At 35.3% G+C, this 25,767-nt stretch overlaps 1 protein-coding gene across 2 annotated transcripts; it reads left to right on the top strand.

The window, feature by feature from the left end:
• Positions 1-747: 747 nt before the first annotated feature.
• On the top strand, positions 748-25,767 carry KLKB1 (kallikrein B1). 2 transcript variants are annotated; one of them, XM_006916406.3, is made up of 15 exons: positions 748-5,398; positions 5,988-6,046; positions 10,047-10,209; positions 11,546-11,652; positions 14,244-14,403; positions 14,863-14,972; positions 16,759-16,918; positions 17,656-17,765; positions 17,923-18,085; positions 18,181-18,293; positions 18,461-18,629; positions 21,400-21,575; positions 22,530-22,625; positions 24,964-25,103; positions 25,586-25,767. In XM_006916406.3, the coding sequence occupies exons 2-15, from the start codon at positions 5,989-5,991 to the stop codon at positions 25,757-25,759; spliced, it is 1,899 nt and encodes a 632-aa protein (XP_006916468.1). In that variant the 5' UTR covers positions 748-5,398; position 5,988; the 3' UTR covers positions 25,760-25,767. The 2 variants fall into 2 exon arrangements, with proteins under 2 accessions (XP_006916468.1, XP_015448311.1); XM_015592825.2 differs by lacking the exons at positions 748-5,398; positions 5,988-6,046; positions 24,964-25,103 and having other exon boundaries at positions 10,100-10,209; positions 25,586-25,614.

Here is a 25,767-nt window from a genome sequence, read left to right on the forward strand (position 1 = left end):
CACATTTTATATGGAAATTCACTTAAATAGTGTCAGAGTTGGAATGGGGAAATTATGTCACAATCTGTAGTATCAAAATGAAGATGCTGATTTTTTTTAATAATAGGATGATCAAATGTCTATTTGTTTCCCTATATTCTGTTATGCTCCTGCCTGAAAGAGGTGTCTTAAGAAAAATACATTTTAAACATTTTATTCTAAGAATTGATGTCAGTTTGAAGTATAGATAACTTTAAAAGATAAATTAGGGGGTGACTGACTCATGAAGAGTAATAAAAGAAATAGCACATTTGAGTCAATGTCATCAGTGTCACTCAGACTTTCTAAAAATATGATCCTTGTGCTGTTCTCATAGACTGATTTCGAGTCTCCCTAACTCTGAAAAGTGAACTAGAGGAGAAATAGAAGTACCAAAACATTTTGCTCAATTGATAGCACAAAGTGAAATCTCTTAGGGCTACCTGGGAATCAGCAAAACCCATAACCATCCATTGGGTCCCAGGGATGCCCAGGGAAACCTCTGGTGATAATGGACTATTGAATTGATGCTCCAGTCATTGTCATAGACAACAGGGGAATGTCAGTTTCTGGAGCAATTGACCTATCTCATAATTAAAGAAATTTTGGTCACAAAAAGATCAGTTTTTACCTTGGAATGCATCTAGAAGATCTAAATGTATTTCTTTCCAGCACCTAATGAAATGCTGGTGTGTGTGTGTGTGTGTGTGTGTCTATGTGTCTGTGTGTCTGCGTGTCTGTGTGTCTGTGTGTGTTTGCATGCTGTTAATCGGCTCCGCCTCCTGGCACCCCTATGAATGAGTGATGTCCACAATGCCTTGTTCTCAACAGCTCTGTTAGGCTCCTGTAGACTGATGCCTGTGGCTGCCTTTATGAAGGCAGTCCATCTCATATTTGGTCTTCCTTTTTTCCTGCTGCATTTTATTTTACCCAACATTATTGACTTTTTCAAAGAACCCCAAATACTCATGATATGCCTGAAGAAGGACAGCTTCAGTTTTGTCATTTTTGTTTCCAGTGATGTTTCAGGTTTAATTTGTTCCAGGACCCAGTTGTTCATCATTCTGGTGGTCCAGGGTAACTGTAGAGCCCTCCTCCAACATCACATTTCAAATGAATCCATTTTTTTCCCCGTCAGCCTTCCTCACTGTCCAACTTTTGAATGCATACATAGCAATTGGGATAGGAGGGTATAGGTAATCTCAGCTTTGGTCTCTAATGATGCATCTTTGCTGTTGATCTTTCCTAATTCTTCCATTGCTTCTTTTCCAAGTCTCAGTTTTCTCTTGATTTCTTGGTTCCAGTCTCCATTCGAAATAAATATTTTTCCAGTCTGCCTAGAAAACTTCTTTTTCTAGGAACAATACCCTCTTTATTTTTGGAAATGCCCTGTGATAAATCCACCCCCCTTTCCTTCTGTTCTTATCCTTTTTTATCCTCAACATATAAACACTGTAAATACGTGGTTCTAGTTGATGCTGCTGCCATGTTCTTAAGCTCTCTCGATTTCAATCAATTGCAGTGTCTAATCAGAATTCTCCCCTTGGATTTTCTCAGCTGGAATTGAAGAAGAGATGGTTAATCTCCTTTGTTAGAAACTTCAAGTTTAGCTGAATGGTAAAGAAAATGTAGGAGCAAGAGAGGTTACTGCGCTCTCCTGGAAAGGAGACACAACTCTTTTTTACTATATTGTAGTTTTGGGCTCCTTTCTTGCTCAAATTATTTCCAAGTTTTAAGTTGTATGTTATGGAAATAGAGTAACTTAAGACTTTTAATCCACTCAGGTATAATTATTTTTTCATATGCCCACAGCATCATGAGAATGTGGTTGTGCTTCAGGCTTTTCAGCCTTCTATGCCTACATTAATTAATTGCTACTACCATCAGCAATATTGTAACTCATGTTGATTTCTTAGTACAAGAAACAATGCTGTTTTTGAAAGCCAAGGACTGCAGTGTCTTGTAATGATACAACTGGAGGGAACCACAGGAGGACATCTTTTTCCCTCAAAGGACATTCAGAGAATTAGTCAGTCTATTAGTCTAATAATCACCTTCAGTGGCATCCAAGAACTGGCAGCTCATCTTCTCTTACAAGGGTGACAGCGAGTCTCCGTGTGAATTAGATGGTGCATAGCTGTGGATGGAAGGACCATAGTGTCCTCAGTCTGTTTTACTTTTTCCTTTTTAATTCATTATTCATTTATTTATTTATTCATCATTTTACTCTTTTATTCAATGAATGTCTGTCAAGTGCAATTTGGGGTTCTGGGGATAAAGAGCAAACAAACCGAAGTCCTAGGCCTAACAACAAGGTGTGAGGAATGGACAGCAGAAAAGCCATATAAAATGAACAAATAGGTAATGTAATGTCAGATAGTGGTAAGTGCTATGAAGAAAAATCAAGCAATGGATACAGGAGTGATGGAAGATGCCTTTTAGATGAGATGCTTAAGGATGGCATCTCATGTTTTCTACTGCTCTAATTTTTTTTTTTTTGCAAAGAACAATTTAGCTCTCCCTTTATTGTGCCCTCTCCTTGCAGATATTACCTGACCACAAGGATGATTGTATTCTTTTCTCTTCTAAAATTTATTTTGCTAATACTCATTTTTATTTATTCACATATTTATTATAGGGATATTATAAATATAATACTACAATTCTCACTGAGGTGGACTGGGAAGAACAGAACCTAACATATGACCCTTCCTAGGGACATTTAATGTTATAGGAACACGAATAGCTGAAATCCTTCATGAATCAAAAGTGCCCACCAAAGACCTTTTTTAGTGACTTAAGATTCATTTCCTAATGGTCAGCACAAGGTAGCTTTTGTTTATCTGTTTCTTTCTTGTTAGGCCCGCCTCTTGGCCACAAAGCAACTTTATCAGAGAATCAGAATTTTTTTCTTTTTTTGAAAACCAAAGCTCCTCCTAAAAACCCCTGCAAATCACCACTCCGCCTCTGACCCATCCTCCCACAAAGGCTCCTATGCTGCGTTAGGGACTCTCCATTCCCTTATCACCCAAGTGTCCTGCTCCAAACCCCCTCTCTTCAGTCCACTATCGCTTCAGATGAAATTACCTTCTCTTTTAGTGTTCTTTTGCTGCCTCCCAAATTGCTACAATCTTAGCAGTTTAAAACAATGCTAATGTATTATTTCACAGTTCTGTAGGTCAGTAATAGATAAGCTTAGCTGGGTTCTCTGTTTAGTGTCTCACAAGCTCAAAATCAAATTGTGGAATTCTGGGTAAGAATCCTCTTTCAAGCGCATTTGGTTGTTTTGTAAGTTTTCAGTTCCTTGTGATTGTGGGACTGAATTCTCCATTCTCTTTCAGGTTCTAGCCCAGAGCCCACTGTCAGCCCTAGAGGTAGGTCCTTGTTCCCAGCCTCATCCATCTCAAAGACACAATGGATAGTGAACATACAATGCAATCAGGATATATGTGACGTTTTATTGAATTGTATACTTGAAGCCTGTATAATTTTATTAGCCAATGTCACCCCAATAACTTTATAATAATTAAAAAAAGACACAATGGAGAGTATATCTCCTGTCAAATCCTTCGCACACTTTGAATCTCTCTGATTTGTATATTAACAGCAGAAGACTGTAAGGGGCTCATGCGATGAGATTAAGCCCACCCAGATAATCTCCATTTTGATTTTCTCAAAAATAACTATTCAGTAATCTTAATTACATCTGCAAAACTGCTTTTGTCCTGTAACATAGCATAATCATGGACAGACAGATTATATTTCATCTTATCAGTCCTGGGATATTCTGGGGAACATTTTAGAATTCTGCCTATCTCTGCCTCTTTTCAACTTTATTCCAATTTGGTCCTTCTAAATCTACAAAGAAATTTTTAGTTATATTGTATTATGAGAACATAACATCTAACTGTAAGAAAAATTTAAATAAAACAGAAGTGTATTTAAATAGGTTAAAATCTGTAATCATACCTTTTAGGGAAACAAACTGAGGGTTTGTGCTGTGATCTGGAGGCAGGGTAGTTTTGTCCCAATCATTTTCTTTATTTCCTGTTGAGGCTGGTAGCTGATGAGATCCCAAATTTAGATTCTTTTATAATGCACACGGAAGATTTTCTTTTGTTGATTGCTGGTGTAGTATCTGATGCCCTGACTCTAAAAGGCAGTACAGCATGCATATTTGAAATATACTACTTCATTACAGCCAGAAATTATTTTATTGACATTATCCTATAATTTTAATAAACACAGTTCTGCATTGCAGTAATATGCATTAAATATTTACTCAAGAATCAGATCTCTAAAAATCTAATTTTATAGTCAATATGATGTACCAAAATTTTGAAGAATACTTAGAAAACAAAAGAGATTAGTGGGCAAGTGAGTATGGTCTTTACATATTTTAAAAGACACAAAAAGGTGAATAAATTATTTTGTGTGGATCTAGTAGGCAAATCGAGGACTAAAGGATAGAAGTTGCAAGGAGATAGGTATATTTCTGTGTATAGGGAGAGTTTTTATTAAAAAAAAAAAAAAAGATAAATAAAACTCCCTGAGCAGGAACAGACTCCTAAGAAAATCAGTATGCTTCTTTGCAGTCAAAATATTCTGACAGAGAAGTCTAAACTCCACTCCAGGAAGGCTAGACAACAGGCTTCAACCTACTTTATCTGAAAAGGGCCAGACAATAAATCTATTCAGCTTGGCAGGCCATACTGTCTCTGTCACAACTACTTAACTCTAGTCGTATGGTAAAAGCAAGTACACATAATATATGAATGAATGGGAATCATTGTGTTCCAATAAAAATTTATTTACAAAAACAGGTGCTGGGTCAGATTGGCCTCTGAACAGTAGTTTGTCAACCCTACTATATCTTATGTCCTGAATCAGGTGGAGGCAAGACATAAACATCACCAATTCCCTTCCATATTTAAAATTCTGATGTTATTAGATTTTTTGCTTTTGGTATAGGAACGCATAGACACCATTTGCCATAAGATCCTTCTGGGATAAGCTATCCATACCCACATTTTATTCAGCTGTGCATCTAGATAATTAAATTGGAAAAAGTCCAGCAAGATTAGATTTAAGCTTCTTGACCTCAGGAAACGTTATGAACATTTAAAAAAATGGAAACCTATGCATGAATTGTATGGCCCTAACATGAAATAGTTAATATATTAAATAGCTGAACACAGGACTGGGATGTTCATAGGATTTGTTGACAGGACAAAAAGTTGAAACAGTTGGCAGAAAATCAAAGTCAATATCGAAGCCAAACAAATATTGCCTGCAGTGCCACATTAGGAAAGCTTGAAGACCGTTCATTTTTAAGTGGCGGGAGACCCTCACGTCCAGAACCACAGAATTGTGCTTTCAGGTAGAGAATTTCTATTATTCTAGTTGCTTCCAACTAAAGTGGGTTTTTAAAAATTAAGTATAGTTTTTACTTTATGATGAAGTTATTAATTTATGTTTTAATTTTCTGTATATTTAGAGAGTGTAGAAGGAACTGGCATTCTATGTGGAAATATTTAAATGTAAGAAATTTTAAAATCAAAAGAATATTAACTTATTTAAAAATTAAAAATGGGCTTGACTATTTGGAAAGCTTTTCTTAGAGAATCTGGAATATTATTGCCGTTATTTACAATAATTTTCTTTCTACTTAAATCAAGAGGATTCACAACTGTTTAATTCCCTTCTAACAATTCCCTTTTTGTAATTACTAACAGCACATGTAGTAAATGAATAATAAACACAATTATTAGTCTAGAGGTCTCACTTTGCACCTTGTGCCAAGTTCCCGCACAAAACATACAGAAAACTCTTGTCCTCTGTACTGGCAATTGTATGGTTAGATTCACAATTCAGACATTAAAAGAAAATCTGTATCATTTTAAATTAAGGTTCATGGAAAATATGACCTACAACCAGCAGAGTTATGTATGTGTTGCTTTCTCTTTTAGGATGATTTCATTCAGGCAAGCAGCTTATTTCATTTGCTTGTTTGCTACAGTTTCCTGTGGTGAGTGGATTATCTATAAGACATAAAGATAAGTGGAGGGTGTGTGAGAGAGTAGTTAAGCAAGACATGCCACACTTGGAGAAAGCTTTTGAACATACTGCTTTGGAGAAGGAGCCAGGCCCTGGTAATTCAGGACATACCCTTTTAATGTTCTGAGGCAACTACCAGTTCCCAGTATTGCCCTAGATATGCCATGGGGAGGAGCCCAGGAGCAAGAATGCCTTGGGGTGTGTGTTAACAAAAACTTCTGTTTGGAAAGTTCTCTCTACAAGGCAGATCTTAAAACAAACAATCAGCCCTCTAGCAACGTTAAAAAGAAATCTGCTATCTATATATTTAAAAGAGTGCTAAGTATTTTATAGTGTGTGGGTCTGACCCAAGTATCTTAATAGGTACATTATCCATACTTTGACTCTTTTTAGGTCACTGGGGAACCATTTCAGAAGTAAAAGTACCTTGTTTAAATTTAGTTTAGTAAACCATTCATTTGAATAGTGCTAGTTTCAACACTAGGTTTTGATCTCCATTAAATTTTCAGAGAATTGGGATGGTTCTGGGCACTGAATCATTGTGGAGTGGCGTTTTCTCTGTGCCACTGTTATGGGTGAATTTGGAGTCTATGTTGACTTAAGATGGCCATACCATAATGGTTGTTTACCATTCCTCATGGCTCTTCTGAACCATAAGCATTACCACATACAAATCCATTGAATACCGAGTAGTAGGAGCCAGAGATGCTATGAACCATGGCCATTTCAATTTTATCTTTTGGCAAAATATAATCATCATCATCATCATCATCATCATCATCATCATCATGATGCTAGGACAATTACTAGTGCAAATAAGCAGAAGATGAGAAATTACATATTGTCTATACCATTGTTAAAAATCTTTTGTTCAGTCTTTCAGATATTTTTCTATACATATCTATTTACACATTTAACAAGGATGTTTCCCATTTATAGTTATCTTTTCATGCAAATAGATATGTCATATTATTTGAAACTAAGTGTTCTTTCCTATTCATGATATTTTTCTACACATATTCTTATACACATATTTAACTATTTCTGTAGAATAAATTTTTAGAAAGAAAAATACCAGATACAAAGGTGTAAATATTTTTTGAAGGTTTTATGTTTTATGACATACATTATGAAATTGTCTTCCAGAAAGGTTATTCCTAAATTGATTTTTTCCACCAGCAGATGAGCATGATCATTAGGCTGACTTGAATAGTTATCGATCATTTAGTGGCCTGGCATAACTTCACCTTTCTGGAAGCAGTATCCTAATTTATTTCTGACAACTGCTGTCTTATAATTTTGTTTCATGTAGTTGTGGTTGTGGCCCGAGCAGGCCTGAAACAGGGAGTAAGTGCACACACATCTCGCTGGCTGCAATGACCTGATCAGAGCCAAAGTCTGGCAACAAGACTGTTGATTACACTTCTAGAAATAAGACTGATTTTGTTTTCTTCTAATTGGACTTCAACTATGGGAGAATATAGAGGCTTGAGCTTCTGGTACTATCTTGCCACTGTGTGGAGCAAAGGCAATGCTCTGGAACAGGATGAAAAATATGAAGACAAATTGTGTCTTGAAGAGAACAGCTGAGCACCACGTCCAGTTCTTCCTGAAGCCAGATCCATCATGGACTCTCTGGTGTCTGAACCTGAACATTTCATTTGCACTCAAGTCACTTTGAACTAGATCTTTTTTTCCTTTTTTTTTTCTCTTTCTTTTTCTTTCTTTCTTTTTTTTCCTTTTCCTAGATCTTTTTTTCCCTTTCTTTCTTTCTTTCTTTCTTTCTTTCTTTCTTTCTTTCTTTCTTTCTTTCTTTCTTTCTTTCTTTCTTTCTTTCTTTCTTTCTCTCTCTCCCCCCCTCCCTCCCTTCTTCTTTCCTTCCTTCCTTCCTTCCTTCCTTCCTTCCTTCCTTCCTTCCTTCCTTCCTTCCTTCCTTCCTTCCTTTCTTTCATTCGTTTGCAACCAAAATCACCACCTCAATACAGATAACTTAGATAATTTAAAAATTTGCTACTCTGGTGAGTAAAATGGCCTGTAGTTATCATTCTTACAATTTTTCATATACTTACAAGTCCCTTGTATTTCTTTTGTAAATTATCTTTCATATCCTCCACCCAATTTTTAAAAATTAGAGTACTTTTTTCTCATTGATTATGTAATTTTTTTTAACAAGACTAAATAATCTGCCCAAAGTCCATGAACACAGGGGTTAGTGTGATATAATATATAATAATATTTTATGTTTTGAGGTAACTTATGTGTTTTATATACACTCTAAAATACACTACAAACAAACCTACCATTATCTCATCATCATCACCTTCATCATCATTATTACCAATTAACAAGGGTAAATGAGAAACTTATTAGAACTTTCTTTTTGGTTCCTTTGAAGTTGGTCTATTTCTAGTTGCCCTCTTCGTTAGCTGAGTCACATGGCAGTTCACAGAAGTTCAGTTGCAGAATGGAGACTCCCAGGCTAGCACCAGTCATTGTTTGTACCTTTTTTTGTGCATTGGGATGGGAGAGGATAGCTGCTTAATAGTTATGAATTAGCCAAAAACACCAGTTGTTTTAAAAAATAGGCCATATTGCAGCTAGTGTTCTCACTGGACCAACTACTCAGTGTTTTGTACATATATCAAATTTAGTCCTGCACACTTGGCAGCTTATATCCTTATATTCCCAGAAGCTTCCACCTGAAGAGATCTGTGCTCTTTCTAAATATAAGTCTTACCCAAGGGTAAGTCATTGTAGTCACACCTCTGAGAGGAAGAGAAGAGATCTTGTTGGGGAGGGTCCTCATATAGGGTGCAGAGCCAGAATCCCCAGAGGGGTGGGATAGTGCAGAGGAAATTTTAAACTTCAGCGCTTACTGAAATACATGTGTCTAAGATGCCCATTCCCTGAAAGGCAATACAAAATTAGATACAATTAAAATTGAAGCATGGCTACCACCTTAGGGAATGGATAAGGTTGTCAAAGGACTATGCCATGGTCAGTGGACAGTTGACCAACTGCTACCTGAGTTGGAAAAGCTTATTAACCAAACTTTGAAGTGAGTTTTTCAAGGTAAAGCCAAATTCATATTTTAAAGGTAACACTTTAATATATGAAAGAGTAAAATAGCAAAGGTAATTACACTCTAATAATATGTGGAATAAGAGCACTTTAGATCAGTGATCAATTCTAAACAGTAAATAGCTCAAAACGCATTTCAATTTGGCATATGCGTGCATTTGCTTAAACTATATTAAAAAAAGAGCTTGTAGAAATTGAGCAAATACTGCCTTTTCGGTCTTAAAGTAAGAAATCCCCGATAACTGTTAGTTTGCTTGAATTAAACCTAGATGAGAAACAACTTTTAACATTGCACAATAGAAAAGGGAACAAGACCGGAAGTCAGAAGAATCAGATTTATGTCCCAAGACTTGCATTAGCTCTGTGGATCTCAGGCAACGCTGTACTGTCTTGAACCTCAGTTACTTAACTTCTTTCTTAAAAAAAGAAAAAAGTCAAAAGCATATGATCAAGTCTGTCTCTAACTTCCCTTACAGACTTATTGTGAAAATCTAGGGAAGATGTTTGTTATGAAAGTGTTTTGAAAAAGAGAACATGCATTGTTATTTTTAAGGCATGATATTTTCATAGCATGCTAGGCGACAAGAAAAAACCAAGCTAGGATTGCATTATCTTGGATACAATTTATGTGTAAATTATTGTATAAAAATACAATAAAAATCAACCAAGTTTTGTTACAAAGAAGTACCCATAAAATGACTTTAACATCATACATTGTTTAGTCGCCTTAATGTTTCATTCTGCCTCTATAATTAAAGTCATGTTGTAAAGATCTTTGGGTATCCTATGGAGGAAATAAGAAAGCTCAGAACATAGATACATTTCTATTAAAAGTTATTATTTACATTTGTTCCAAATAAGTGTTTTTTCCCTCAATGATTATATTATAGAATGCCGGACTCGACTATATAAAAATACCTTCTTCAGAGGTGGGGACGTAACTGCCATGTACACCCCAAATGCACAACACTGTCAGAAGATGTGCACGTTCCACCCACGGTGTTTGCTATTCAGTTTTCTGCCTGTAGGTTCAACTAATGACACAGACAAAAGGTAAAAGTTGATATTTCATTATTGGAGAAGCCAGTTGTTTTTCAAAATGGAATCAATTGTGTGCAAAATGGTTTAGCGGATCACAAGGTTGTGTTTCTTAAATGAGGTTCAAGGACCAGCTTCATCAGAATTATCTGGAGTGGTTCTTATGTAAATAGATTCTTAGGCTGAAGCCCAAACCAACTGAAGCCCAGTCTCTTGGGCCTGGACATGTGTATTTTATACAATTACTGCATTCACTTAAAGTAGCGGAAACTAGTCGTTTTCTATCAAAGGCTTCAAGGAAAATGCTTGTAAATCACTGGGTTCAGAGATTGTCTCAAAAAAGTATTTAATAACAGGTGACTATTTTACCTGAAAAAGGGCGCATTCTTGCTGTCTGACTCATAATCACGTTTGTAGATGGTGCAGTCCTAAGAAAATATAATAGAAAACAAGCATTTTGTTGAGAATATAATTGAATAAGATCTAGAGCTTATGACTTTGGGAAGGGCAAATCTGAATGGTGTTTATCGTGAGCCGGTTTGGACACCTATGGTATGCATGGAATGTGTGTGTTCATGTGCATGTGTGTGCACCTGTGAATATATATTAACCGATAATTTGGAAAAGTAAGAGCATTGGAAAAATAGTTGGTAATTAAAAATCTTATTAGGTCATAAAGTTGCCTAAATACAGCCAGTTTTATTACAATTTTTTAAAATTTTGACCAATATCCAGAATGAATGTTTCTTCATTGTTCCCATTTCAACATTTATAGTTGAATTTGAATTTAAAAACTAGGAATTAGACAATCATCCTTTGACTCTACATGTTAAACTTATACAAAAAACCCAGATTGTATGTGAATTAGTTTCTGGAATCCTTCGGAATAATACAATTACCATAAAGGTTGACATCGAAGACAAAAAGAAATCTCCCATCAGGTGTAGACTAGAAGGCATTAATAAGCCAGCTGAACACCATATACAGCTCCAACTGTATAACTGATTTAATTTCTTTAGTAAATAAAAGTATTTATAAAAATAATTACCAGATAGGAACATAATTCCCTAAAAGTTTAGGAACATAGAAAAAATCATTAACTCTTTAATACGATTGACTTTCTGTACTTAAAAATGTGAATGTAAAGGAAAACAATGCTGAAGTAAGGTATTACGGAGACTGTTAAATATTATGGAGTTATCTGTAAGAATGTTCTTTCTATCAAATATCAGGGAAGCTGTGCTATTTTCCTTAATCCTGGTAATGTTTATTAGTGTATAAAAAGTGCTAGACATGTCCTCAGTAAGTATTTATTATTCTATTTTCTAAGTGAAACTACTTTTAAAAACAGGTTTGGTTGCTTCTTGAAAGACAGTACAACAGGAATCCTGCCAAGGGTGTCACGGACAAGTGCAATTTCCGGGCATTCCTTAAAGCAATGCGGTCATCGAATAAGTGGTAAGGTGTGAATTTCTTTGCTAAATTTGAATGAATAATAAGTCTACCTTAGAATAGCTTCTGCACAAAGTCTGTATTCCCGTGGATATTTACAAGGGATCGCTCAGAAAAATGACAGAGATGGAGCAGTATTCTGGACATATATTCTCATCTTTATCAGTCAACACATGCTTAGTGAGGCCCTATTTTTTATGAGGTTAGCACTACAGCGTAAGAGTTGTGTTACCAGAGAGTGGGGTCCTCTCCCGGCGCGTTGTCCAGGTTCTTGATGTCTCGAACAAGGAATTAAGCAAGACACCAAAATGCAGTAGAAAAGAAAGTTTTATTAGAAAGGAAGTACACTTCCAGAATTGGAAGCGGGCCTGAGCAAGAGAAGTGTGACTCAAAGGCCTGGTAACAAAGACTTCGGGGTTTTTATCCCTTTTTGCTTTGAGTGGTCACTTTTCTTAGAGGAGTGGGTTTCCCTGATTGACAACTAAGATTGACAGGACTCAATGATTCATCATTTTGCTTTCTGCGCATGTTTTTCCCCAGAATTCAGTCTATTATAATGACATTATAAAACTTCTGGGCATATGCGTCATATTATAGTGATGGTATAATGAGGCTCAGGTGAGTTGAAGGTTGTTGGGGTCTTCATTGCACAGGTGCGAGTGACTTGCTTCAACTGGTACCTAAATCTCTGCCTACTGGTTTCTTTGTGTGAGTTAAAAAAAAAAAAAATGCCTCTGGCTTGCTTAATTGTGGGCAGATTAGGGCAGACTCCTTCTAGAATAGGCTCCATGACAAAAATTCTCTGCCCCCCACCATGGCAGTGCTGATGAGTTTAAGAAACTCTTGTTAAACCCCAAACCAAAGGACTGGGCTCTGTAAATTTCTTCTCAGAAGAAATATGAGGACTAGAAGACCAGGAAACTTTAATTCTGATGTTTGTTGCTACTAATACCTTGGGAAACAATTTTCAACCCTATCCTAATAAATTTAAGGCAAACAAATTATCTCTACCTTGACTGATTTGAAGTACAGAAAAGAGTCTCTTAACTGATAGGTTGACAGAACCTTAAAATAACCATATTGTGACTATACATCATTGCTATTTTTTCTTTCCTATCTACAATTAATCTTGTAGGTTCAAATTTCAGATGTTTATAAATTTTTCATTATTTTCTTCCCTCACTATCGTCATTCTCTTACACACACACACACACACACACACACACACATTTTGTGCCCGTAGTTTGTAAAATAAGCAGTCTTTAGTTATAAACATGAGGGCCTGACTTAGCCAATATGTAGTTTACCTGAGGACGAGTACATTTTCTATTATAAGATCAAATTTATATCTTAATATAATTTAGCATAAATTATTTAATTAAGCATTATTTTTCAATTATGTTATCTTTTAAATTGTGATATCGGAGTGAAATTTAAAGAAAAAATAATATTGTGCCTTTCTAAATTCTCCATATTTTTTTTGCCTCTCCCCCCCAAATTAATCTACTCTCAGAGCTTGATTTAATGCTCCCTTCTAACTCTCCTCAAACAACTGAAAGGGAATTCAAGTGAAAAATTGATCCTAGATAAATAAAGCTTCTAAACACAGGACCAATTTTAGTTTAAAACATTTAGAGATAGCTTTCAACTAATCATTAAAAACAGTTTGATTTGTAAGTATCCTATCCTGTTTCTTTTCTCATGTGCAGTGGAATTGGAAAGAGATTCCATTTCTATAATCTGCATGAACCTGTGTCCATGAACCACCATGAATGATCCACTGCTCTGCCCACTTCAATATATTGTTTCTCTAAACCTTTCCTTTTTCTGTCATTCCCACCATTAAATCCAGTTTCATGACTTATTCAACCATACCTCTTAGGAGTGAAAAATTACATACACTAGGTCATGGTTTATATTATTGATTTCCTTAACCAAGAGTCTAATTAACAAATTTTTGATTCTTTAAAAAAAGAGTTTAATTTATAAATTTGGTTCACTATCTGTAAAAATAATTATCTATCTTTTTTTGTATATAAGATAAATTTCAATTGTAAGGATGCTTAAGCCAAGTTTAAGAAAATTTTAAAGCAAGAATAAAAATGGTTTCCTCACGCATATATAAGAACGCTTCCTATTTTATGATAATGATATGACACATAGATGTCGACAACAGGGTTTACAGATATAATTTGCAATCATACTGGAGTAGTTGAAAGCCAAGAAATAAGCACAGAGACAGAGAAGCTCCTTCGCTCAATGCAAGAGGTTGAAAGCTCATCAGTTTATTTACGTATGCAACCCCCAGCACAATGATAATTTCAGTATGAAATATTACCTGTTTTGCTGTATACACCTTGCAGTTTGGGAAGCAAAATAACCCCTTTTCCATGCTAGTACTCTAAAACATATTAAGATGTGTTAATTTCAAGCAGAGTTTGATAATTTAGTGATGTAATAAAAATTCTAAATCCCCTAATGAATAAGGCATCTGCCAGAATATTATCCTTCAAAACCGTACTGCCCAAATTGATGATCTGTTTCTAGAAGGGAAGCTGGCTGAGTTTGCTTTATGCGTTTTTTTTTTTTTTGTACAGCTTGCCAAAGAGACATTTATGAAGGAATTGATATGAGAGGAGTCAATTTTAATGTATCTAGGGTTAAAAGTGTTGAAGAATGCCAAAAAAGGTGCACCGATAGCATTCACTGCAAATTTTTCACATATGCCATGCAAACATTTCACAATTCAGAGTACCGGTGAGTAAAATTCATAGTGTTTGTTCTGTGCAGTAGTAATTTTATGATTTAATTGTATTCTTCATCACCTTCCCCCCACCCTGCCCAACTGAAAACTAACCAGAGCTTTTAAACCAAAGCACTCTCCTTATTTACTAATTTGCTATCATTTTTTCCTGAAGAGAATAATTTCCATTTGGTTCACAGATAGTCTATGCTTATGGAATGGAGATTTCGTAGAATAATGTCTTATAAAATAGTGTTTCGCACCCTATTTTCACCCTAATCTTCCCTCTGCAGAGGAGGAAGGAATCTATTTACTCAATAACGCAGACTCTTAGCCTATTCATGATCAAAGACATTGTTCAGATTGTTTTGTTTATTTTTCACAGACCATGGATTATTTCAATACAAAATGGACCCCTACTGCATACAACTTGTACTTGGGGAAGCAAAGTAACCTCTTTTCTTCTCATTCAGGAACAGCTGCATATTAAAGCACAGTCCAACAGGAACGCCAACCAGTATAAAGGTGCTGGAAAATGTGGCATCTGGATTCTCACTGAAGCCCTGTGCACTCTCAGAAATTGGTAACTCTATGCCTACTATTTCACTATGTGATTGTAGTAGCCAGAATAAGAGCCCCCCATATATGTTCACATCCTAATCCCTGGAACCTGTGAATGTTACATTACATGGTCAACGAGGCTTGGTAGATGTGACTAAATTCAGGACTCTTATTCTGGATGATCTGGATGGACCTAATGTAGTCACAGGGTCCTTATGAGAGAAGGGAGGTGACAGAAGGATCAGAGTTAGAGAGAGGGAGAGATTTGAAGATGCTACCCTGCTGGATTTGAAATGAAGGAAGAGTTCATTGGCCAAGGAAAGCAGATGGCTTCTAGAAGCTGGAAAAGGCAAGGAAATAGTTTCTCCTACAGAGCTTCCCCAAGAAACACAGCCCTGCTGACATCCTGATTTAGCTCAGTAAGATCCATTTCAGACCTCTAATCTCCAGAACTGTGAGATAATAAATTTGCATTGTTCTAAACAAGTAAGTTTATGGTAATTATTTTTTAAAGCAGCAATAGGATACTATTGACAGTGGTGTCCATTATCTAATGAAATAACTCTAGCATAATGAATCTATGAAGGCTTATAGTTTCAGACATAGAGGTAATTTCAGTTGAATTTTTCAGAAAATTGGCAGGACATTCTACTTTATTTAGCATATCAGGGTGTTAACGATAAGTTGTTATTGAAACCGAACCACTGATAACCAATTCTACACAGTGTCAAGTACCAACTCAGCCAAGCCCTTTATTGGGCGCTGGGCTAGGACCCCTTGGGGAAGATTGGGAAGTCAGCAGCAATGCATCTCTTTTCCTATTTGTTTCCTCTCTGCCACAGCACACCCCCTCCATGGTGTGTACAAAATTTATTGGTGCAAATGGTAATGATCATTTAATTTAATTCATATCTTCTTTGTTTCTCAAGTTTGATATTTCAATATAGTATATATTGTTTTTCATAGTAGGTTTTTAAAATTTAATACATACCATAAAATTAATTCTTTAAAGATATATCATTCAGTGGTTTTCAGTGTATTCACAAAACTGTGCGACAATGACCACTATCTAGTTCCAGAACATTTCATCACCCTAAAACAAACACTGTATCCAATCGCAATCATTCGCCATTCAGAGTGTGACTGAAAAGTTGTATTCAGTTCTGTGTTTCTGTGTTCCACAGTTTGTATGGAACAATGGACAACTGGGGCACTTAAAACAGGGTAACCAGAGTGGTAATATTATCTAGAAGTAATGGAAAATACATTTTTAAAAAAGCTCAAGAAGTAAGCTGAAGATATTCAACCTAAAAAGAAGTCAGGATGACTGTCTTAATTTTTTTGGAGGGCTGTCATTGGGAAAGGGATTTGACTTTGTCTGTGGTTCTGTGAGGCAGAGCTAGGTAGATGCTATCATGGAAAAAAAAAAAAAAAAAGAATTCCCAGCACAGAGTGGTCCAGAAAAGAAATGGGCCCTGTCATCAGGTAGTGAGCTCCTTATCAATATAAATAGCTAAGTAAAAGTTGAACAACTGGTAAGGGATATTCTTGAGAGGATGTAGATATAGGTTGGCATGGATAACATTTAAGTTCCCTTCCAGTCTCAAGAGATATGTTTTTAGAAAAAATGGTCTACCCATTTTTCTAAACGACAAACAAGTTTGGGATATACTGACATTTTTTCACTGAAGATATTTAGTTCTATGAGTAAAAAATAGTCATAACTGCCTTAGTTATAATAAGAAAGTATAAGCAAATTAAGCATTGCATGGTTTATTGAGTAACATCTTGCCTCCGTGAGTTCACAGGGTGCCACATGAACATGTTTCAACATCTTGAATTTTCGGATGTGGATGTTGCCAGAGTTACTGCTCCAGATGCTTTCGTGTGTCGAGTCATTTGCACCTATCACCCCAACTGCCTCTTTTTTACATTCTATACAAATGACTGGACTGTAGAATCACAAAGGTAAGTTTGAATGTGTAATGGTTGCTGCTGGCCTGTCATCACTTTAATTTTATCATTTGAGTTTTTAAAGTTTTGTTCATTTCCCTCAAAATGCTTGAACCCACTGTTTAAGTGGGTACTTTTCTTCCAGGTGTGATTTAGTAAAGAGACTAGCAGATTTTTCAGCCTACTTTCTCTTTAAACTCACTATTGAATCAAGAAAACGACAGCCATGGAAAAAGGAGGATCTGATACCTTTCTAACTGATCTTAATGTTTTGAATTAGCTTGAAATAAAAATCACTAGCTGGCAACATAGCCTTTAAGCTCATTGGTTCTAACTCCTCTGTTTCAGAAACTAGAGCCTGATTTATCCTGATTAAGGTTCTGGTTTGATCTCTTATCTTCAGATAACCCACCCTTTCCTTTATATACAAGATGGAGCTAAGAGAAGGATATTTAGTTATATAATAGCATCAGCAGCATAAATCCCCAGGATTTGTTCTTTGTTCTCTCTCTCTTTTTTTTTTTTTTTCAATCAGAAGATGGAACTTTACCATTCTCTTCTTTTCAGGTTATCTGTGCTTATCACTTTTCTTTAGATGGCTTGATTTACATTTAGTCTCTGTAATTTATTAGAATCCCGCAGTCTGATTTACTTTGAAGAGAGTTTCTCAGAAGAAACTCTGAAGGGTACTTTTTATTTGCCTTTAATACAGTTTTATTTCTTTCTCTTGTTTTTTTGGTTTTTTTTAATAGAAACGTTTGTTTACTTAAGACTTCCAAAAGCGGGACACCAAGTTCTCCCACTCCTCAGGAAAACGCCCTATCTGGATATAGCCTTTTAACCTGCAAACGAACTTTGCCTGGTAATGTGATTTAATAATAATCCATAAAATGTGACAAATTTTATGATCTTTTAACAAATGATAGTGACGAAACAATCCTCAACGTACCAGAAACTAGCGTAGCTGTGGTTTGTTGCTGCTTTCATTTTATAACTTCTTATGTTTATAATTGGCACAGAGCCCTGCCATTCCAAAATTTACACAGGAGTTGATTTTGGAGGGGAAGAATTGAATGCGATCTTCATTAAAGGAGTGAGTGATTGCCAAGAGACTTGTACGAAGATGATTCGCTGTCAGTTTTTTACTTATTCTTTACTCCCAGAAGACTGTAGAGGAGAGAAGTTAGTGGAAATTTATTTTTCAGACAGTCAGCAAGAGTTTCACGAACTTCGTCCCTTTGTGAAGGTTTAATCTTTATACTGGTCATTTTATCTAGGTGTAAGTGTTCCTTACGATTGTCTATGGATGGTTCCCCGACTAGAATTACATATGAGACTCAAGCAAGCTCTGGTTATTCTCTGAGGTTGTGTAAAATTGGGGATGACTCTGGTGAGTAAACCTCACTTTTTCATAGAACTGTAAAAGAATGTCTGCACCCTTTTCATAGCGTGCTTAGTCTTATGTAATGGAATTATGCATTATGTCTTTTCATGGCTGAAGAGGAGGACTCTGATTCACTTCAATTCTAACCATTAACTTCAACACTCTCTTTTTAGACTGCACGACAAAAATAAGCACCCGCATTGTTGGTGGGACCAACTCTTCTTGGGGAGAGTGGCCATGGCAAGTCAGCCTTCAAGTGAAGCTGACAGCCCAGAGGCATGTTTGTGGAGGGTCAATCATTAAAAAACAGTGGGTCCTAACTGCTGCCCACTGCTTTGATGGGTAAGTCTTGGCAACATCTTATTAAAGTTCTTATTTTGCTGTTTCGTTTGGAATAATCTATAATCAATTTATCTATTATCATGTCAATTTCTGAATGGAAAGTTATTGTTTTTAAATAAAAACATTTTAAGATAAAGATGGTATTCAAAATGTTGAACGACTAGTAGGGTCTGAGCACTGACCAATCTGACCCATCAGGCCAAAGCGGGGTATATTTATAGGACTCACGCTCCCTGGGAAATATCACTCCTGTTTTAAAGAATAACTAAGAAGTGTCCTAACTACTGACACCTTCACTCACCATTCCCCCAATGTATTCTTCAAGGTCTGATTTTTCAGGCCCTAGATTCACAGATGTACTAAGTAATATTAATAGTAATTAGTAATTATTACCCTATGTATTTCAATTATTATAATCTGATGTAATATTTCTACTTTATCAGGCAAATAGTACACATAACAGGATTAAAAAATTTTAAAACACTTAGATTTTGTAGGTAGAATGGGGCTTGATTCACAGGTCTGCCACTTAGGGGTGTAAATGACCTTGAGCAATTTGTAAATCTCTTATCTTTATTTTCTATCTGTAAAATATGAATGATTATAGTATCCAATTCATAAGGTTATCAGAAGAATTAAGTGACATGCTTAAAATGCTTAGTACTGTCTATGGCCATGACATTCTGAACGTCTGATCTCGAAAGCTAAGCAGGGGCGGGCCTGGTTAGAACTTGGATGGGAGACCACCTGGGAATATCAGGTGCTATAGGCATAAAATAAATAAATAAACAAATTAATTAATTAATTGAAAAATGCTTAGTACTATACCTGGAACATAAAAATTAATCAAAAAATGTAAGCTATGGTTAAATAAGAAAATTAAAAATGGTCAAAGCATATGAATAAGCGAAGGAGATACTAATAACCCAAAACTAAAATGCACTTGATTGCTTTCAAACAGTAATTTTGTTTTCATAGAATTCCCCCTCTTTTCCTCTCTGAGAGGACTGGCCCAGTTACTGTGTACAAGGATTCAGGATGCTATTGCTGAAATACAGCAGTCAAGGGCACAGTGGGTGGAGCAGGCCTTCTCCAGAGTTGCCACAAAGCAGCAGGGACCTCTAGATAGGGCTCCGCTGCCCCCGGCATTGCTGAGGGGAAGGCTTTTGGCCTGGAAGGAAAGAGCCTGTGAAGGGAAATAGTTGTTTCCCTTTTTACTAAATGCACTCTAATTGGGATCAAGAATTGCTTTCCTTTTTTTCAGCTTTATTGATACATAATTGACATATAACGTGTAAATTTAAGGTGTACGAGGTGATAATTTGATATATATATTTTGCAAAATGATTACCACAATAAAGTTAGTCAACACATCCATCACCTCACATAGTTACATTTTTTTTCTGTGTGGTGAGAACTTTGAAGACTTATTCTCTTAGCAACTTTTAAGTATACTGTAAAGTATTAACTATAGTCACCATACTGTACATTATACCACCAGAACTTTTTCAGCTTATAACTGAAAATTTGTACCTTTTGACCTCCTTAGGCCATCACCCTATCTCCACCCCTTGGGCTACCTCCAATCTGCTCTTTATTCCTCTGAGTTCAGTGTTTTCAGACTGCACATATAAGTGAGATCATACAGTATTTGCTTTCTCTGTCTGACTTATTTCACTTAGTGTGATGCCCTCACGTTTCATCTGTGTTGTTGCAAATAGCAGGATTTCTTTCTTTCTTATGGCTGAATAATATTCCATTGCATTTTCTTTATCTATTCATCCGTTGATAGACACTTAAGTTATTTTCATGTCTTGGCTATTGCGAATAATGCTGCTATGAATATGGGGGTGCAGATATCACTTTGAGATAGTAAATTTATTTTCTTTGGATATATACCCAGGAGTGGGATTGCTGGATCATATGGTAGGTAGTTCTATTTTTAATTTTTTGAGGAATGGCCATACTGTTTCTATAGTGGCTGCACCAATTTATGTTAATTCTTGGAGGCTCAGTGTTGTGTTTATAAGAAGTAATATACATGGAGACACTGTGACCTAATTAAAAAAAAAATTCACTTTTCACCTAATGTCTCCATTATTTCCTTGAGAGTTTTTTGCATGTCTGAGACCACGCATTTGGTGATATATATTTCCATATCTTTACACAACATAAGATTTTGCTTTAAATAATAATTTTAAATTTACTTTGTATACTTTGTATATTCATATTTAAAGAGTTAATTTAAAATTTCACACTTCTGGAAATATAAATAGAAAGAATTTAAATAGCACTGACATCTTCCCTCATTTGCCCTATCACAGAAGGGGTGTATAAAATCAGTCTGACTTCCTGACAGTTCTTAATTTCATGAGGGAAATTGATTTCAGGTTTGGCAATCTGAGCATTGTCTTCTTGTGATACACTACTAGAGTCTTTCCCGATCATAATTTCTCTCAGAGTGAGACAGCATCATCCTTGTAATTTTACTTACAGTAAACATGAAATAATTACATAAATGTATAATTTTAATGTTATTAACTAAATCTTCAGAGATTCAGTAGTGCTGGCTAATGAAAAATTGCAAAGAGGAGAGATAAGGTAAGTAAAAATATGTCACATGATATAGTATTTTCTTCCTAGTATTTACTTATTTATTTGTTTGTTTGTTTGTTTGTTTGTTTGTTTAAAGTTAAAGTGAAAGGAAAAAGGGTCAATATCCAAGGCTAGCATTTTTGGTTTCAAATAGGTATTTATTTTTTCCTCCTAGGCTTCTCTTTTCGGATATTTGGCGCATTTATGGTGGCATTTTAAATTTGTCAGAGATAACAAAAGAAACACCTTTCTCACAAATAGAAGAGATTATTATTCACCCAAATTATAATATCTCAGAAAGTACTCATGATATTGCCTTAATAAAGCTTGAAGCTCCTTTGAATTATACTGGTACGTAACACATTTAAGGAGAAGCTAGACTGCTGAATGGCATTGATTTAAGTTTTCACATTACTTTGAAAAAGAGAGCAGAATCTGCAGAGATTATCTTTATTTTCCGGCTGGTGGAGTTGAGGGAAAGGTGAAGATTGTCAGGGAAGCTGAGACCTGTGACTTGACATAAGATCTCTACTTAAAGGGCAAGAAATGTTAATTACTTCTTTCAGGTAGGAATACAACTGCTTATACATTATTGAAATAATAGACATAGAAATGTCTTTGCTATCTGAGAAGTATGGCTTTCTTTGACAAGTGTAGCAGAATTACCATTGGTTTGGGTTTAGGCTTATTGATAACTATATGAGGATAAGTGGATCAGATACTAATTTCCAGGTATAATTTGAGCAGACAGACTAATGCAGAAGGAGCTCAGGGAGGACTGTAACATGTCAGTCGGAAGTGCTGCCTTCAGGTACAATGACTCACAGTTCCTGAATGCCTGCAGTGACCATTAACAATTCTGTGACCTTAGGCAAGCTGTTGTTATGTCTTTGCACCTCACATTTCCTCACCTGTAAAATGAGCATGATAATTACCCCCCATCGAGTTGAATAATTAAGTCACTTAGTGAGTTAAAGCACTTAAAAGTTGCCTGAGACTGTGTAGACACTCTACTATTACGATTAAAAGTATCATACACAGAATAAGAGACAGAATTTCTAAGTGCTTTTGGGTTCTGAGTTTTAAAATTTAATCTAGAAAAATAACACCAAAAATAGCAGGTGGAAATGTCTCTGATGGCAAGAAATTTTCTTGAATCAATGACCTTAGAAACGGAGCAGGAAGCAACAGCATTATTCTTCTTGGTGTTACTCTAGAAAGAGAATATGGGAAAAGGAAAGCATGTATTTTTTAAGTCAACATCAATAACTTTAACCAAACTCTAATTTAAAAATTACCTTTCAGAATTCCAAAAACCAATATGCCTCCCTTCCAAAGATGATACAAATACAATTTATAGTAACTGTTGGATAACTGGATGGGGCTTCACAAAGGAAAGAGGTATAGTATCACATTTTAAATGTTGTTCCTAAAGCAAATCTTGTATGTTAAAGCACAAGGAGTGCATCAGTTCAATTGGCCTCTGTCTAAAATTACATCCAAACTCACTTTTCCAATCTGTCGATTCTCAAGTATTTATCTAGTGATTCTTGAGAAGATGTAGCTTTGCTTGGGCCTGGAAGAATTAATAAGGTAAACTTTTAAGCATCTTATTCTATAATAAAGATCATTTGTTTGACTTCACATAAAAGATTGATCCGATATAGGGCTAACAAGCCCACTCAAGCCCACTTTGTCCTTGGTATTAGTTGCATTCCTATCTCCCAATGCCACTGTTCTCTCTTGATATTAATGATCAGGAGCATAGGCAGGAGCATACTATCTCCCTGTATGGCAGGCTTTTAACCTTTTTTAAATGCATCCTTCCAATAATCTTTCTTTTTATTAAATTTATTGAGGTGACATTAGTTAATAAAATTATATAGGTTTCAAATGTATAATTCAGTAATACATCATGTGTATATAGCATTGTGTGTTCACCATCCAAAGTTAAATTTCCTTCTGTCACCATATATTTGACCCCCTTTACCCTTATTTACCTCCTCCCTCCCCACTTTCTTTCTGGTAACCACTAAACTGTTTTCCATGTCCATGAATCTCTGTTTTTTTATTTTGTTTGTTGCTTTCAGTTTTATATCCCACCTATAAATGAAATCATATGGTTCTCAACTTTTTCTGTTTGACTTATTTTGCTAGCATACTAATCTCAAGACCCATTCGCATTATCACAAATGGCAGTATTTCATCTTTTCTTCCTATAATCCGATAAACGTGTGAACCACTTTTTTTTAATTAAAAAATTTTTTATTTTCAATTATAGTTGACATTTGATATTATATTTGTTACAGATGTTCTGCACAGTGGTTAGACATTTATATAACTTATGAAGTAATTCCTCCATTAAGTCTAGTACCCACCTGGCACCACACAGTTATTACGATATTACTGACTATATTCCCTATGCTGTACTTTACATTCCTGTGACTATTTTGTAACTACCAATTTGTACTTCTTAATCCCTTCACTTTTTTCACTCAGTTCCCAACCCCCCTCCCATCTCTGAATCAGTTCTTGAAAGATGATTTTAAAATGCTTAAATAAAACATGTAGGATTGCAAAAGCGACCAATGAAATTGCAAGAGAGTTATCAAAACTACTTTTTAAAAGATATAAGAATACATGTGCTTCTTTATTAATATATTATCAAGTTGTTCTAATAACTAACTTTGAAATTGTGATGAGCAAGAATGATAATAACCATTATCTGCCACAACTGTAAAGCGATAGGAAAATATCTGTGATTTGTATTGATGGCAAAGTCATAGGTACAGCTAATACTTTTGAGATTCCTGCCTACATTCATAATTGAAGGGATCATTAGACTTCAGTTTGGAGGTTGGTGAAAATAAGAATATATTTGTTTTCTATTCAAGTTTATAGACCATGTGTATTCTTTCTATGGACCCTAGGTTAAAAAACTCTACTATGGACACTTGATGTATTTCAATTGCTCTTGAAATTTTCAGGAACAAATCATTTTTCCTTTCCAAAATTATGTTTCTGATAGACGCTATAAGGAATAATATCTGTATCATTGTTTAAAAAAAGAGATCACACCAAGATCTCTCCATCTTTTCTGATTCAGTTCTTTATTCAACTAATATAACTTTTTCAAATTTTTGACTAATACCTAGAGAGAGAAAGATTTAAAAGTAACCATAACTGAACACAGAAAACTCCCAACGTATATCCAAGGGGAGCCCAGACACTGGTGGAAATTAAATTACTTGTAAATAAATCGTTCTTAATGGAAAACACACTTGGATTTACTTAAGAAGAAAATATTCTATTGTCACAAGTTTGGATTTTTTTCCAAAAATTATATATTTTAAAATTATCATTGTTAACATATAAAACAAATAAACACTATAAGGTAAGCACTTTTAGGCTTCTGGATTGTAGGCAAGAGGGAATTTCTAAGAAACTTTTATTGAGATAAGAGAATGGCAGAGAATATGGAAGCAAAGTCTCTGATCAGACCAGGGTTCTTGGATTGTCCTAACACTGCATCAGAGGCCAATGCTGGTTCTCTCTCTCTCTCTCTCTCTCTCATTCTCTCCCTGTTTTGTGTAACTCTACCTTTTCACCTTTAGTATTTACACCCAAAGAAATGACCTTAATGCAAAGTTCATCATTCTGATTTGCTTTAAGACTTCAGTCTTATTTCTATATTTATTGTATGTCCTTCTTTTAAAGTTATATATTGGTTACTTCATAGGTGAAATCCAAAATATTCTACAAAAGGCAAATATTCCTTTGGTAACAAATGAAGAATGCCAGAAAAGATATAGAAATTATGAAATAACCAAGCAGATGATCTGTGCTGGCTATAAAGAAGGGGGAAAAGATGCTTGTAAGGTAATCATTCAGTTGTGAAAAACACAATAAGCTACTCAAAAAAATTAATTTCAAAATATATTTCTCAATGGCATATTTCATTATAGTTTTTTTAAAAACAAATCTAAGCCAAATGATCTGATAATTTCATAAGTAACCTCTAACAAATTGATATATAAGTAACTTCTAAGAAATTATATATATATGTGTGTGTGTGTGTGTGTGTGTGTGTGTGTGTATGTATGTATATTGTACATACGATAATTACACCAAAATATAAGATTATTAGATTTATTTGACATTGGAATGATGATATAAAAATTTATTTGTTGGACAATACATTATTGAATTAAATCATTTTTACCACATCCAACAACTAATGAGGCATATGAGATACCTGAAGATCTATAAAAAATTGGATGTGTGTGGTGTGACTACAGAATTTTAAGGACACGTCTGTCATAAACTTCTATCATTTTACTTTTCTACCCGCTGTAATACAGGGAGATTCAGGTGGTCCTTTAGTTTGTAAACACAACGGAATATGGCATTTGGTGGGCATCACCAGTTGGGGTGAAGGCTGTGCCCGCAGTGAACAACCAGGTGTCTACACCAAAGTTGCTGAGTATGTGGACTGGATTTTAGAGAAAACACAGGAAGACGATGGATACCTTTGATGAAGTCA

This window comes from Pteropus alecto, unplaced genomic scaffold (assembly GCF_000325575.1).
Source record: "Pteropus alecto unplaced genomic scaffold, ASM32557v1 scaffold24, whole genome shotgun sequence".
Taxonomy (NCBI): Eukaryota; Metazoa; Chordata; class Mammalia; order Chiroptera; family Pteropodidae; genus Pteropus; species Pteropus alecto.